This window comes from Protopterus annectens, chromosome 4.part0 (assembly GCF_019279795.1).
Source record: "Protopterus annectens isolate FY-2018-M chromosome 4.part0, PAN1.0, whole genome shotgun sequence".
Taxonomy (NCBI): domain Eukaryota; kingdom Metazoa; phylum Chordata; order Ceratodontiformes; family Protopteridae; genus Protopterus; species Protopterus annectens.
In genome coordinates, this window is record NC_056733.1 from 1,135,507,286 (window position 1) to 1,135,522,315 (window position 15,030).

Sequence of the window (15,030 nt, forward strand, 5' to 3'; positions counted from 1 at the left end):
GCAAAGCATTATAGAATATGATGAAATTTATATCATATGGGATCACCCATTACTAACAGTGCAAAAATAGATGCAAGAAAGCCATACACAGTAGTCCCTGAAAAAAAAGGCTGTGGCAGGACTAGCCACCCGGCTGTGTAAACCTTGGCTCAAGATGATTGTCACTGCTGAAGTGACACCCCAACCCCATGTGCAAAATGAGAATAAGGGGTTGAAGATGGACAGATTGAAATTGCTACACCCAGTGAGTATAGTGTCTTACGTTGAGAGACACACAAAGTCATAAAATACTAGGCTTTACAGGCAGAAATAAGAGCAATGTGGGAAAAGGATACCCAGACAATTCCAATAGTAATATGACCAATGGGTCTCATAAAACAGAATTTATAGTCATACTTAGATATGTTACCAATATATGTAACTCCATATGAATTGCAAGTCTCAGTTCTGAGCACATTATGGGTGCTGCATGCAAAGAACAATCTTGGCTAACACAGAGGACTGAAACAATACTAACTTCACGAATTTTAATCATACTTTAACTCAGGAATGAGGTCCACTCCGGTCGTGGTATCAGAAACTCAAAGACTTGGAGAAATAAAACCTCGTGTGTCTATCTCTGACACCACTGGGAAGGCGAATTGGCTTCTCTTTCATGGTACAACTAACCTTGGCTATCTTTTCTCAAACTCTTTGCCACAAAGCAGCCATCCTCTCTCACAATGAGACTAATCCACCCAACGCTACAACCTTATGAGTCAAGCCTTAGTTGGTCCTATTCTTCCAATTCTTTCTACAAAATTACAGTCCATTGGCCACAGCTTCTCCAGTCTCTCCCTTTATCATTTCCACATCACGTTACAGAAAACATAGGCTACAAACATTTCAAACCTCGGTTCAGATATTACATATTTGTACACTTTAAGCATAAATGTCAGGCTGCAGACCTAATCACCTTATCCTCTACCCTTCCAGACAGTCCTTTGCAACTTACTCTTTCACTTAATCTCTTCCTACAGACTTTCTGACTTGTAAACCGATTTTCTCCATTTTTCTAATTCCCACCTTATTTCAGACTTCCACTTCCCCTCTCTTTAAGCATTGCCTCTTCACCCGTTCTATACTTTACGTATCCTTTCATTACTTATATTTTCTAATTTACCTTACCAAATGTTCCCAGTTCATTCACTTATAAACTTTCTACTCACCCTACAGGTCAATAATTTAAAACCTTCAACACCACAAGCGTTTTATTTACAGAATTCCTTAGGAAACTACAACTCCCACAAGTCTCGTTTTTCAGCAGTGGACCGGAGAGGGAGGCAGTACTAGGGCGTGTCCTACCCCCCACGTCCCATATAGTCGAAGCGAGTTATTTCTGGAGAGGCGCAGCTTTCGTCAGGTAAAAAGTTATGTTTTTGCAATCATTGTCAGGGACTGACAATAGCACGCGGGGGCGCCGGGGAGTTAAGAGGAAGTAGCGCCTTTGCCGGCACGGGTTAAGCCAGTTCTGTAAGGAGTTGGTTCACTTCGTATATCTTTGTCACTCTCATTGTAATAGAAGTTTTTCATACCTGGTGTTCAGACACTTTATTTCCTCCTAAGTCTTCATTTTGAATATTTGGCAATTATTACATTAACCAGTTCTTGTCTAAGAGGTTACATTATTTCCCCGGAGCTCCTTCCTACAGTTGCTCAGTGCTGAAGTTGTGCGTACTTGTGAATATATATATTTGTTACAGTCCCTCAAGTTTTTCTTGACTGGATTTCGCCCCCAGACTGTCAGTGGACGTTGTTTTCAATCTTTATTTAAGCGCGTGGCTGTCGGTGTTTGGGACAGGGCACCTGCACTTTTGGGGACAGGATGGCATTCGTCAGAAGGATGTTCAGGCTCTCCAATTTCGAGAAGAGACGCTCTAAAGAATACGAGTATGTACGCCGAGATCAGAATCCCAGTGAGATATGGCAGATCATCGGGGAACTGGGTGATGGTGCTTTCGGTAAAGTGTACAAGGTAAGGCACCCCCCTCTCCGGCTTGGGCACCGGATCCTGCTGTGAATTATGTCTGGAAAATCGTGTTAAAGTAAGGGTTTCCTAAAGTCCAGACGTGAAGGACAGTATTGACTGGGGAGCTGAACATTTGGGTTGTGGATGTGGGGATTTAAACAGCGTGGTCAGTGCTTGTGTTTGACGCCTAGTGTTTTTTTATGCTGTGGGTGGGGTACATTGCTGTTTGTAAAATACCGGTAGTTTCATGGGTAGGGTGTCTGTCCCGTGTTTGAACTTAGAGAATGCACTTGATGCTGTATCTGGCGGATTTGTAGTTGGGGAACATTGGAGGATGATAGTATTTAAATGAGATGGATGGTTAGTTGAGGATATATATTACACTAGTCATGAATATGTTGCAGCAGATTCATGCGGAGGGGAGGCTTATTTATGATCCGTATACATGCTGTTACCAGTCAAGAACATGTTTGGCACTTGTTACAGCATTGCAGTCTTCTCTTTGCAGGGGCTGGGAGCAGTAAAAGGAGTATGTTCCTTCTCCCAGGTGGATAAAAGGTGCTGTAATAAGCTACATACTAGTCATTAAAATTGGGGTCATTTCCAGCATTTTTAAACTTCATCAGTTTTACACAAACTAAAACAATGTAGTCGGTCTTGCATGTCCATACTTTGACAAGTTAGTGAGCCTACTAGACGTTTTAACTCTTGAGCTTTGTGATAGGCAATGTTTATATTTATTTTTAACATAAAATAGTGATATAATCTTGACATACAAGTGATAGTCCATAACATTACATTGATTTTATTTTAATACTTGTGTTGTTTATGGAGCATATACATTCTGCTGATTTGATTATGTCTGATACAGAAAATATGCATTGATTTAGCCAACCAAATGTTTTATGCGTTATTCTTTTTGGGGGGAACAAATGTTGAGACTAAATGGCAAGAAAGGTACTTTGTTTAAATACAATTTATGCCTTTTAAATAAGAGTTTATGGCAGTATGTTAAGAATGTCCTGCTATATGTCGGCTGGCATAATGTAGTAATGTACCATCCATTTTTGCTGTAGTGGCATTTGGCATTGTGCTTCCAGATGATGGAATGGTGAGTGCTAGGGCCCTCTGGATTTTTCATGTTAAATTAAAGTGAGTTTGGGTCACAGTGCCTAAAGACCCTTCTCCCTGGCATATAGCTTATTATTTTGTTATTGTGAAATTCCTTTGAAAACTCTTGGAATGCTGTACTGTAATGGTAGGAGCCCAATTAAGCTCCTTGTCAAGGGGTCGGTAGAAGTCATTGTAGTATATGTAGTTTGAGCAGTATGATGCTAGTAAGGTTTTTTTCCAAGGTGATTGATAGGTACCTATTTAATTCTTTGTGGTGCTTATTTTCTAGGCTAAGTAGCATGGTCCTCAACAGTCTGTTTTATAGAAATTGCAGCTTGCTTGCATATTAAGGAGGAAGCTGCCAGACACAGACTGTATTCATGGTGTGGGCAGAGAATATTTTTGACTGCTGTTGCCTTGAGTATTTTTTTTTTTATCCAGGCATCCAACTGCTTTGTGGCTTTTTGGACTGCTGTGTAACATGTCCAGTGAAGAGTCTATAATCTAGACCGAGCACCAGGTATTTAAGTCTGTATATTTTCCATAAATTGCAATAAGCTGTTTATGTTGTAACTTGCCACTGGAACTAAATAGTTTTGATTTTTTTTTTTTGCATTTAATATAGCTTTTTTATCAATCCCACGTGTATCCTCTCTGCAAAGTTGGCTAATCTTAACTGTGTGTTTGTGAGAATATCGGATTCCAAAGCAGGAATTTCAGATTTACATTTAAAAATCCCCCACTGCAATCTCGAGTTAAACATCTGTTTGATGTATGGTTGCTTCTCAGGATTGCAGGATAATGTGTAGCGGATGCTACTTTGTGTGGAAGCTAACTGCAAACTTAAGAGTCTTGTTAGAAGATGTTTCAGATTTGCACATTAATTTCTCACTCTACAACCCTCCCACCACACACATCCTGTTGGTGTATAAAAATTAATCAATAGTTTATTGTGCAGTGTATATTTATTGTGTAAGGCTAAGTCTGTAGTTGGGTGCCTTGCAATATTAAATGTGTGAAGACCTTTGCTGTTTGCTGGTCCAGAAGTGTGAAGACCTTTGCTGTTTGCTGGTCCAGAAGTGTGAAGACCTGTGCTGTTTGCTGGTCCAGAAGTGTGAAGACCTGTGCTGTTTGCTGGTCCAGAAGTGTGAAGACCTGTGCTGTTTGCTGGTCCAGAAGTGTGAAGACCTTTGCTGTTTGCTGGTCCAGAAGTGTGAAGACCTTTGCTGTTTGCTGGTCCAGAAGTGTGAAGACCTTTGCTGTTTGCTGGTCCAGAAGTGTGAAGACCTTTGCTGTTTGCTGGTCCAGAAGTGTGAAGACCTTTGCTGTTTGCTGGTCCAGAAGTGTGAAGACCTTTGCTGTTTGCTGGTCCAGAAGTGTGAAGACCTTTGCTGTTTGCTGGTCCAGAAGTTCATAGGTTCATACTAGGCTGTCTGCCCTAGGGCATTTATAAGCCTAGCCAGAGTGTGTTTGGCTTTCGCCACCCATTTTAAATTAATTTTGCTATGCCCTTTTTCGAGGTTAGTATACTGTGCCTCTGTCTAACAGTGACACAGAAGTGATACCCGGGGTAAACCTACGATCTCCCATCCACTCATCAAGATTCCTCTTGAAGAGAGTCAATGAGGGACTCTGCCTAACCTGGACTGGGATTTTATTCCAGAGTGAAGGGAGCCTCTGGGTTATGAATCTGTCCCTCCAGCATGTCCTATTTATTTCAGTGCTGAGGTTCAAGTCTCGAGCGCGTAGCTCGATGGGATTTGGATTTTCTGAGGTGCAGCATGTCCATTAATTCCTGGTTGGACATGGATTTATACGTCAGGCACAGATCGCCTCTGAGCAGGCGGTATGCCACTGAGTAGAGTTGGAGTTTCTTTAACCGGGCAGCATATGGCATCTGTTTGAGCCCTTTGATCCTCTTGGTGAGGTACTTTTGGGGTCTTTCCAGTTGCTGCAGGTGTCTGGTAAGGTACATCCCAAAAGGGGCATTGTACTCAATTATGGGCCTGATGAGGGATGAGTAAAGAGGCACGATGACCTCCCCTGATCTAGATGTGAATCCCTTCATGATTAGGTGGGCTATATAAAATGTTTTTCTAACCACTTTGGCCACGTGGTTGTCAAATGAGAGATTGCTATCAGCTTGGGTCCCCAGGTCCCTAATTACTTCTTCTGTACTTAATGGATTACCACCTATGTGGTAATTTGTGGGCACTTTGTTTTTGTCAAAGGGGATGACTATACACTTTGGCGTGTGAAGACCTTTGCTGTTTGTTGGTCCACCTGTACTTTTTTGTCAGCTTGTGCTGTGTGTGTATATGTAGTGTGTATGTAGTGTGTGTGTGTTTGCGTGTGTGTGTTTGCATGTTTGCGTGTGTGTGTGTGTGTATGTATGTATGTATGTATTTATTTATATATATATATATATATATATATATATATATATATATATGTGTGTGTGTATATATAAATTGCGTAATTATTCACATCAGAATAATCTGTAAAAGGGCTTTGTATGGGGCATTAATCTTTCACCAATTCCCCTGCCTAATAATAAAATATCATTATTTTCGGGGACTTGAAGCAGAGGAGATGGCATCTAAATGATTTGGAGAATTACCAGTATTGACCTCCGATCTTATCTTGTAAATGTAGATCTTAAGTGCTTATGTCTGTGATATTGCTGGTTCAGAGGAGAAAAAAATCAGTAAAAGAATTGGGACAATAATGCATACATATTCCTTTAGTGATATTGGATGAATACAGTAATGTTGAGTACTTCATTAATGATTTTAATTGCTGTGTATGCTTTTGTGCATTAAAGCTGTTTATGGATGCCATTGTTTGTGCTATTGCTGAGCATGTGTTGATAGAATTATGTTACAGTAAAGGGGAGCTGTGTGCAATTATTTTTGTCTCACAAAGGTTAGGGAACTATCATCATATTCGTAATGTCATATTTTTGAAGCTGATTATTTTTGTGATTGAAATTTTTCAGGAGAAAATATAACTGCCAAGACAATTTAGTTTTACAAAATTCTTGTAGTTTGTGCAATTTTTCCAAGTTGTGTTGGAATGGTGTGCACCATTTTGTACGACTTGTGCACTCTTCCACAGGAGTAGAGTTATGAGGATCTGTTGGAGGTGAAACTTGTTTTGTCTGAACATTGTAATGTTTTGTGTTAAAGCTTACAAAACATTCTGGTGTCATGAAATGACTTTGCTTGAATTTGTGTTATATCCTTTATTACTGTAGCTGTTGTACAGTTGTGTGTGGAGACTTTCAAGTGAGCTATGATTACTGTTGAGGTAGCTCTAAATTTCATTTGTGAAACTCTCTGCAAAAGAATGGAATAATTGTATACAAGTTCCATTACATTTTAAAGGGTGTACATCTACTGTTTTGTTGCAGTGATACATATACCGTTTGTCAGAGGAGTACTCTACATTTATTTTCTGTGAAATCTGCAAAACATAAAACTCTTCTGAATAAAACTGCATCTTTGTGCCATTTCATTGTTGTACTGTAGTTTTTGCAATATACATTTGCATGTATATACACCTGTTATGTACACAGTATGTGTATGTCTCTGTATAGCAGTTTTAGAAACAGATTAGTAGTAGTCTGTGGTCCGGGTCAAAGAATGGTGTATTACACCATTATTGCATTGAATATGACTTCCTGTTTAAATTGTAATACTGATGCCTTCTGCATTACAGTGCTGTCCCCCAGAAATTGTGGCTGTCCTGTGGAGCTGTGATTTACTTTGTAATAATTCAAAGCATTATATACATTTAAGTAAAGATGTATACTGAATTTGAATGAAGTATGTAAGTTGTTTATAGTTGGTATATTTTTCATTGCACTTGTAGTGCTGGAATAAAACTGTTTTGACAATAGCTGGACCTTGCACTCCTTAGTCGTACCATGTAAGTTAGAGTTGCAGCACACAAGCCACATGTGCCTCAGGTAAGCTGTCCTATAACTTGGTGCTACTAGGGCGTTTGTTCATTTAGTTATTTATTTACATTTGTGGATTAGCTGGGAAGTCCCTGGGAACTAGTCTTTAAACTGTATTTAAAAGAGAATTTTAGTGAAGAGACAGTAGATTGGATTAAATCAGTAGGGATATTCACAACTAAAACATATTGTAGTATAAAAAAATCACGGCATAGTAGAAAATTAGTTTGCAGTGAGTCTTTGCTGCAAGTTGTAGTTGCAATGAAACCTCTAATAGACTAGCAGTGTTCCTTTGAGGTCTATTTGATTGGAACTAGCAAACAGAATGCAACCTTTTAAGCATGGATGGACCCCTTGCATTCTTCCCATTACATAATTAACATGGTGGTCACCAGAGCGCTACAGAAAGTTGCATACTACTCTGCATCTCTCCATTCATCTTTTTGATCTTGTCGGTATGGTCAGTGACCAAGGACCAGTATATTCAAGCTATTTTGCATATTTTGTCATATGACTGTAGGCGATTTTTGACAAATGTGATGTGGGCTTTCTCTGTGTGCTTGGACAGAAAATGAATTTTTGTATTCTCTCATAATTTGAAGTGTTTATAATGTTTGAAAGAAGTTCTGTTGTCACTGAACGCTAAAGTTTGCATCATGTGGAAGATATATGGATCTTTGTTTTGTGCAATTGTATCACTTTAGGTTTGAATTGTTTACATTCTAATGTTCTAAGTGTTTGTCCTTTTGAAGTTATGAGAAATGTAAATATTTTACAAGTCTGTAATCAGCCTAGAGCGAATGTGACCTGAAAGCTGTAGAGTTATGTAATCATTTTGTGAAGCAGGGAACTGGCAGGAAGAGTTGGGAACTGGCAGGAAGAGTTGTGTGGAAGTGTCAACCCTTTAGTTTATTTCTTGGAAAGCATGCAGATCTGTCAGTGAGGTCAGTAATGCAGTTAAGATACTTGTAGAAGATATGGAAAGAGCATTTTTGTCCTGATTTCTTATTCTACAACATGGTAGTTTTTAATTTTGGTGCAAAATAACATGCTCAGTGGGCTATGTAAACAGTAGCCTGGGGGGAGAAGCACACAGCTGATGATGAAGCCTTGATAGAGGAGAAAATGGGTCTGTTGATGGTCTTCTCAGACAATTCTAAAGGTAAGTAGGCAGTAAGACAAAGCAGTAAGAAGATCCAAGAAATATTGTGATGTTTAAGGAATAGGCCTTGCCATTTAGAAAATTATTTTGTGGAAAGATGAAGTGGATTTAGTATGATCAGTTTGCACTAAAATGAAACAAGAAAAGCCCTAAACTATGCTAGTACCATAGGGTTTTGCTGACCACTAGACAGCTAAGTGTACATTTATAATACAGGCACTGTTAATTGTCTTGATTTTCAAGTCGGAAAATATACAGATATGGACACATGGTCTCAAATGAAATTCAATCATATGTATTCTTGATTTATTCAGTGTTGTTCTTGAAACTAAAGAAACAGTCCTCTGATTTTTTTGAACTGTTATGATAAGGAATGTACAGTATCGAACCTCCTGTTTGTATTTCTACAGGCAGTTCATGGCTGGTGTGAAGCTTCTTTCTTCACGTTACACTCAATTCTTGTTGACATTTCTTTCCTTGGCTGATAAGGTACTACTAAATTTATAAGCCTTTAGGCCCTCAAGCCATATACAGCTAATCTGTCTTGTATTGAAAAGTACGCTGTACTAAAACGGGTTTCTGTTCTTGCCAGCTTTCACATCACTTACCAAAGCAACTACCTTTCTTAATCATTCTAAGCACACTGTGTTAAGCTTTTGTTTTTCACTTGTACACATCTGTGGCATTATTCATTTGCTTTCAATTTTTCACATCTCTCATCAAACAGATGTTCTTACTGAAATGATCAATACAAACTGTTTAGCTTGTTGGCTGTATGCATTTATTTTTCTTGTCATGTACTTCACAAGTAAGGCATACACATTTAGTCTCAACAGGTTTTTATGCAGTCTTAGTGGTACCTTGCATTGTGGTTTCTTAAATGTACTCTTACAGTCTGTTGCTGTCTTTCTATAAATATATTCTTTAAAATTTTCATATGCAGATACTATGGCAAATTCCTTTTTTTCTATTTGATGATCACTTTTCTGGCATTCTACAGATGCTTTGGCTCCATAGGTGACTAACTTGTCACTGCACCAGTTCCATTCTGGCCAGAACAATGAGTCAGTTATTCATACCAGAGGAACTTTAATGTGAACACTTTATATACTAAATGCTGAAGCATTTTGGAGTACTTTTCTTGTTCTGTGTTTCAGTACCACTACAAATCCTGTTCCAGTAATTTCCTTATTGAAGAGCTGTATCTGGCATATTTATTTTTTGTTGACCAGGTTAGTCCCACTAGGCTAGTGACCTCTCTCTTCAGGGTAGATGGTATTTATACTAATAGGAGAAATTTGGCCAGGGCATCAGGAACTTCCCCCTAATCTTTTCAATAGATGCTGTGGGATCTTTAGCCTCCAACTGAGCTCCCACCAACGAAAGCAGATGGGAACTTGGTTTAATATCTCACATGAAGGACGACATAAGACAGCAGTATCCCCCTTGTACTGCACTACAGTATCAGCAATCCACCTACAGGATGTGGAAATAGAACCCATAATAACCTTCTGCACAAAAAGTGAGTGCTAACTGTTGCACCTATGAATAAACGTAAAATAATGTATCATTCCAAGAGACCACATGAAAGCCTAGTTTTTCTTCTGGAGGAGGTGTTTTGCACCATTGCTTCTCTTTCTCAAGTGTTTAATTTCTAGCCTTAAAATACTTTTTTTTGTTCTTCAGATTGTCTGCAGGCCCTTTTTAGCTACAGCCTGCGGTCTAAACATACAGTCTAATCATGTCTTGTATATGATGCATACATACCAGAAATATGTAATATGGATTACGTAATCAATCGTACAAAACAAAAAGTGAGTAGGATAGATGCACAGTGCTGATAAAAGTGAAAAAGATATGCAGGCCCTTTTTAGCTACAGCCTGCGGTCTAAACATACAGTCTAATCATGTCTTGTATATGATGCATACATACCAGAAATATGTAATATGGATTACGTAATCAATCGTACAAAACAAAAAGTGAGTAGGATAGATGCACAGTGCTGATAAAAGTGAAAAAGATATGTACAGTTACAGGCTTCAGTTCGGCTGCATATGTTAAGCAACAGAATAGTTACAAGACAAATGGGCACAGTGCAGAACTGCAAAACTGGACACATGGAAAATACAGTAGATATAAAGGTCCAAAAATCATATTTATACAAGTAACTAGCAATATCTTGTAATAATGGTCTCCATGCGAAAGAGCAACAGTTCATAAAGGAGAGCTAATTTATTTTATGTAAAGCAATGATTATGTACAATGTGCAAATAATTGGTCAACTTTTTTGATAATTTGGTCATTTTTGCATCTGTGATGTTATCCCACAAACTTTATACTAATGCCATCAAGCCCATAGATTGCCTGTGCAACAGTGCTGTAAAACACATCATGTGCACCAAACAGAATTCTCAAACATCTGTACCTTTCCTGGAGGATTACACTAGCATGAATTTATATTCACCTAAAACTGCTATAGTGGATCTTAAGAAAGTTCTGTGAGACATAATCAGTTTTCAGCAAGGAATATTATAGATGTGGACTGGAATTTGATTTGCAGCAGTGAATGTGTCTGGAGGCCCAGAAAGGAAAGCATAATAAAGGAGGGTACATTTTTGAAAAGATTTATGAAAATATTTGGCATGAAAAATGTGAATTCAGTAATAGGAGTTTGGGGGAATTTTTATTTATTTATGTATTTAACATTTGTTTACCAGGAAAGTCTGACTTGGAACTAGCCAGTTTTCACTGGAGACCGAGGGAGAAATGCTCCAGACGCATGCCTTTGTAATGTGGGCGGAAACCAGTGCACCCAGAGGAACGCAGGGAGGACATGCAGACTCTGCATAGAAGGCACCCCAGCTGAGAATTGAATTGGAGAACCTCTTGCTGTGATGGGACAGTGCAAACCGCTGCACACATACTAATCCCCAAGATATAAAAGCTGGGCTAGGCTAGGCAGAATTTAGATTTCACAGGAACATGTGCATTTGATTGAAGGTCTTTATACACACTCAAAAACTGTTTTGGATCAGGTGCCAATAATTAAAATAAAAATGCTACAGTGGCACTTTCCCACCTATCTGTTGAAAAGAAATGAATTTAAGGAATGGGTAGTTGAGATTATTCAGGAGCTATTAGTGAGGATGGAAATTCTGAAAATATAGCTAGGGAGTGCGATAAAATTAAGGTGGAGTTTAAAATGGGGAGGAAATAAAAGAAAGGGAGCTATGGTTAAGAAGTAACAAAAAGTATTTAGAGAGATTAAAGTATTGCAGAATAGGGGGAATCTCTTACAGAACAAGAAGAGGATCAACTGCAGAGTGCTAAACAGAAAGAAAATAAGATATTACCTCAATATTGTGTAAGATAGATTACAAAGATTGCTGTTAAGCATCTGTTTTTTTTTTTTTTATAAGAACACTAGAGCACAAGACTTTAGCACAATGACTCGGGCAACAGAAAGTAGAAAGGGCTGTTGCTAATCTTAGGAAGCCTATAATAAGGAAGGTAACAAAAGATCCCGTAGCGATATTAGAAATATTTTGGAAATTCTATGAAAGCCTGTATAAAGCTGAGAAATATGGAAATCAAGAAAAGATACAAATGAAAATGTTTATGGAAGAATTAAATATGCCAAGGTCATAGGTAGATGAGGCTCAATTACTAACTGGTAGGAAAGAGGAAACGAGATAAAAATTGTGATGTATAACCAATCTACAGGAAAGCTCCCAGGAATAGATGGTATTCCTGTGGAAGTTTGGAAACTAGGAGGGAAAAACTGATAAAGATCCGGAAGGTTTTGTTTAACAGTATTTTAAGAGGAAGAGAAGTACCAACATCCTGGCAGAAAGCAGTGTTAGCTGTAATACCTAAAGAGGGTAAAGATCCATCAGATCCAGCTTCATACAGGCCCATTACAATATTAAACCGTGTCTATAAAGTTTTCATGTCCATAATGGCTAAAAGAACGGCAATAGTAATGCCAAAAACTGATAGATATGGATCGGTGTGGGTTTTGTGGAGGGGAGGCAAACATTTGACAGCATTAACAGAACATTGTTGTTGGTGGGTCTTGATGCAGAGAAAGCATTTGACAGAGTAAGCTGGGACTTTGAGCAGGGGAATGGAAGCATTTGCATTTCCTGAAAAAAAAAAAAAATTAAAAGGTTGACTACGAGGATATATGTGGGATTGGAGGTGAAATTAAAGTGTGCAGGGTCCTCCCTGATAATTTCTGCTTGAGCAGAGGAACCAAGCAGGGGTGCGTGTACTATTTCCCCTTTGTTTGCATTATATTTAGAATCAGAAATTTAAGGATATAATTGGTATGGTAGTTGAGAAAAGCTGCCTCTATTTACAGATGATATAATTTTATACTTGACAAAACCCGAAAGAGACATTACAGTGTTGTGGAACATTTTGAAACTGTTTCAGATCTTTTTGGGGTACAAAATTAATGACGCTAAAACAAAGGCAATAGTGATGAATTAGTTACCCACATATGAATTGGTTCAGCAGTGTCCATATTTATGGGGAATTATGATAAAATGAAGTATTAGGAGTATGGATTAGAAGTGATTCTGGTGTGGTAGCTAAGGATGTGGGAAGAGACTAAAAAGATAATCCAAAAACTGATAAAATTGAAGTTTTGTTATATGAATATGGATAGTAAGATAAAAACAGTTAAAATGTTTAGCCCCATTAATCTTATACACAGGTCAGGCATATTTTTATCAACCAGAGAAGTTGTGGATAGCGGTTAATAAAGAGGTGAAGGACTTTATCTGGGAGAGGAAGACTGCAATAGTCAAGTGGGATAAGCTACTGTTCCAGTAGAAAGGGTGAATTGGGATTACCTGATTTTTTGAAGGGGTATTTCAGAGCTACATAGTTAAGCCCCCTATACATAGCACAATCAAACTATAATTCAAAGTGGAAAGAGATGATGATGAAACAGGGGAGGAAGATAATGAAACAAGGAGAGACTGGGATTTTGGATGCAGACCCTTAAGGAGAATAAGAATAACCATACAAAATATTATATCTGTAAAGCAGCAGAAAGTATCCTAAGAACTAAGCCAACATGGGAATGGAGAAAGGAGATTCTGTTGATAGTGATGACTGCAATTAGGGATATAGACAGTAGGCAAGAAGGGATTGGAATTTATTGAGGAAAACTGGCAAAGAAACCAAGGTATTGGGAACAAATAACTATTGAGGGAAAGATGATGCAGTGGGAAGATAAGAATTTATTTATACTGCAGGTTAGAGATTGCCTTCCCTATCAAGGATTGATATCAAGAGTATAGGTAAAGAGAAATTGGGGAGGGGGGTCCTAAACCGAAAGATCAGCACTCCTAGAGTTTTTAGTAGAATCTAGGACAGAAGATGCCATTAAAATAAATAATTAGTAGAGCATATAAAATATTGCATGATAACTATAAAAATCGGTCAGAGGAGGTTAGAAAAGGATTGGGAAAAGATTGGATAAGCAATTCACAAAATATAATGGGAGGATATAGCTATGCCTCCCAAATATGCAACAAAATCTGGAAGATTTAGAATTTTTCCTGTGAAATGTTTGCAGAGATATTTTTATATCCCAAGTTGACTCTAACATTTGCTGTCAACCTGAAGGAAAATTCTCTGGAGGTGTAATGGGGAAGAATGAGGTAATTGGGACCATTTTTTTGGGTGTGCGGTGACTTGGCAGATTTTAAGGATTCCCTGTGGGATGCACAGTCGTAAATGCTGGGTGGGCTGATTGGTGTAATGGGGGATGATTTTTCTGAGCTATGATAAAGAATCAGAATTGCCTAGACATGCTAAGTCCTTGCTGTGTCTAATTATGGTGACTACCAAAAAAGTAGTTACTAGAACATGGAAATCAAAATCTCAACCAACTATACTAGAAGTAGTGAATATAGTAACGGAGAGAAAACTGGAATTGAGATCTTAGAAAAGGGTAGGAGCAAACTACATAGGGAAAATGGGAATTGTGGGAACAATACATACAGGGGAGGGATGAGGTTTAAAAAGATGGCAGGACTTAAATGTTTGATTGAAAATGATTGGGCAGATAAGTGATGTATAATGTTTGCAACTAGGAGTGTGTCAATATGGTCTGTAATGTAAAATGCTTGGAAATAGAATGGTGTCTGTGGTTTGTTTTTATTTATATAAATGTATGATTGCCTATGTCGTAAGTGATGGTTAATAAAGATGTTTCTTGCTTAAAAAAAAGGCAGGAATTAAATAATTTATGTAATGTACTTGGGTTATATGATACATATATAGCAGTATAAGTGAAGTATGTTTATAAACGTGAAGATATTAGTTCAAAAAATCTGTACCTTTTCAAAGGAGAATTAAGAGTACAGATTTTTTTTCTAATTGGCAAGGTTTGCAAAAATCTTGGTTTAAAACAAAGAACTTGTTTTGGTAAAAAGTGCACCTGGGGGACAAAAAAAAAAACAACAATATTAAATAATGGGAAACATAGAAACCAACAAGTGCTTTTGCCTCATTACCAGTTTAGCATAGATTTAAAAAAATAACCATAAAATACTGCCCTCGAATGGGTTAAATGCATGCTGCCTCAAAATAGGTGTAATGTATTTGCTTTCTGGAGGGAGGTAGTGTCTTGGACATCATATAGTGCTAAGAAACTTTTTTTTTCTTTCAGATTTGTCCTGTGGGATACAGACTTTCATTTGGATAGTGATCGTACTGTTATTTAAGCCTTTATTTTCCTTAATTTCATAATGAATGAAGACTATATC

General features: G+C 38.0%; 1 protein-coding gene across 1 annotated transcript in view; it reads left to right on the forward strand.

The window, feature by feature from the left end:
• The first annotated feature begins 1,374 nt into the window (after positions 1-1,374).
• The window catches only part of STK10 (serine/threonine kinase 10), a 2,623,461-nt gene continuing 2,609,805 nt past the window's right edge, over positions 1,375-15,030 (forward strand). The window contains exon 1 of the mRNA XM_044069104.1: positions 1,375-2,014. Within this exon, the coding sequence (XP_043925039.1) occupies positions 1,865-2,014 (150 nt within the window). The 5' untranslated portion in view covers positions 1,375-1,864. The remainder of the gene's footprint in view (positions 2,015-15,030) is intronic.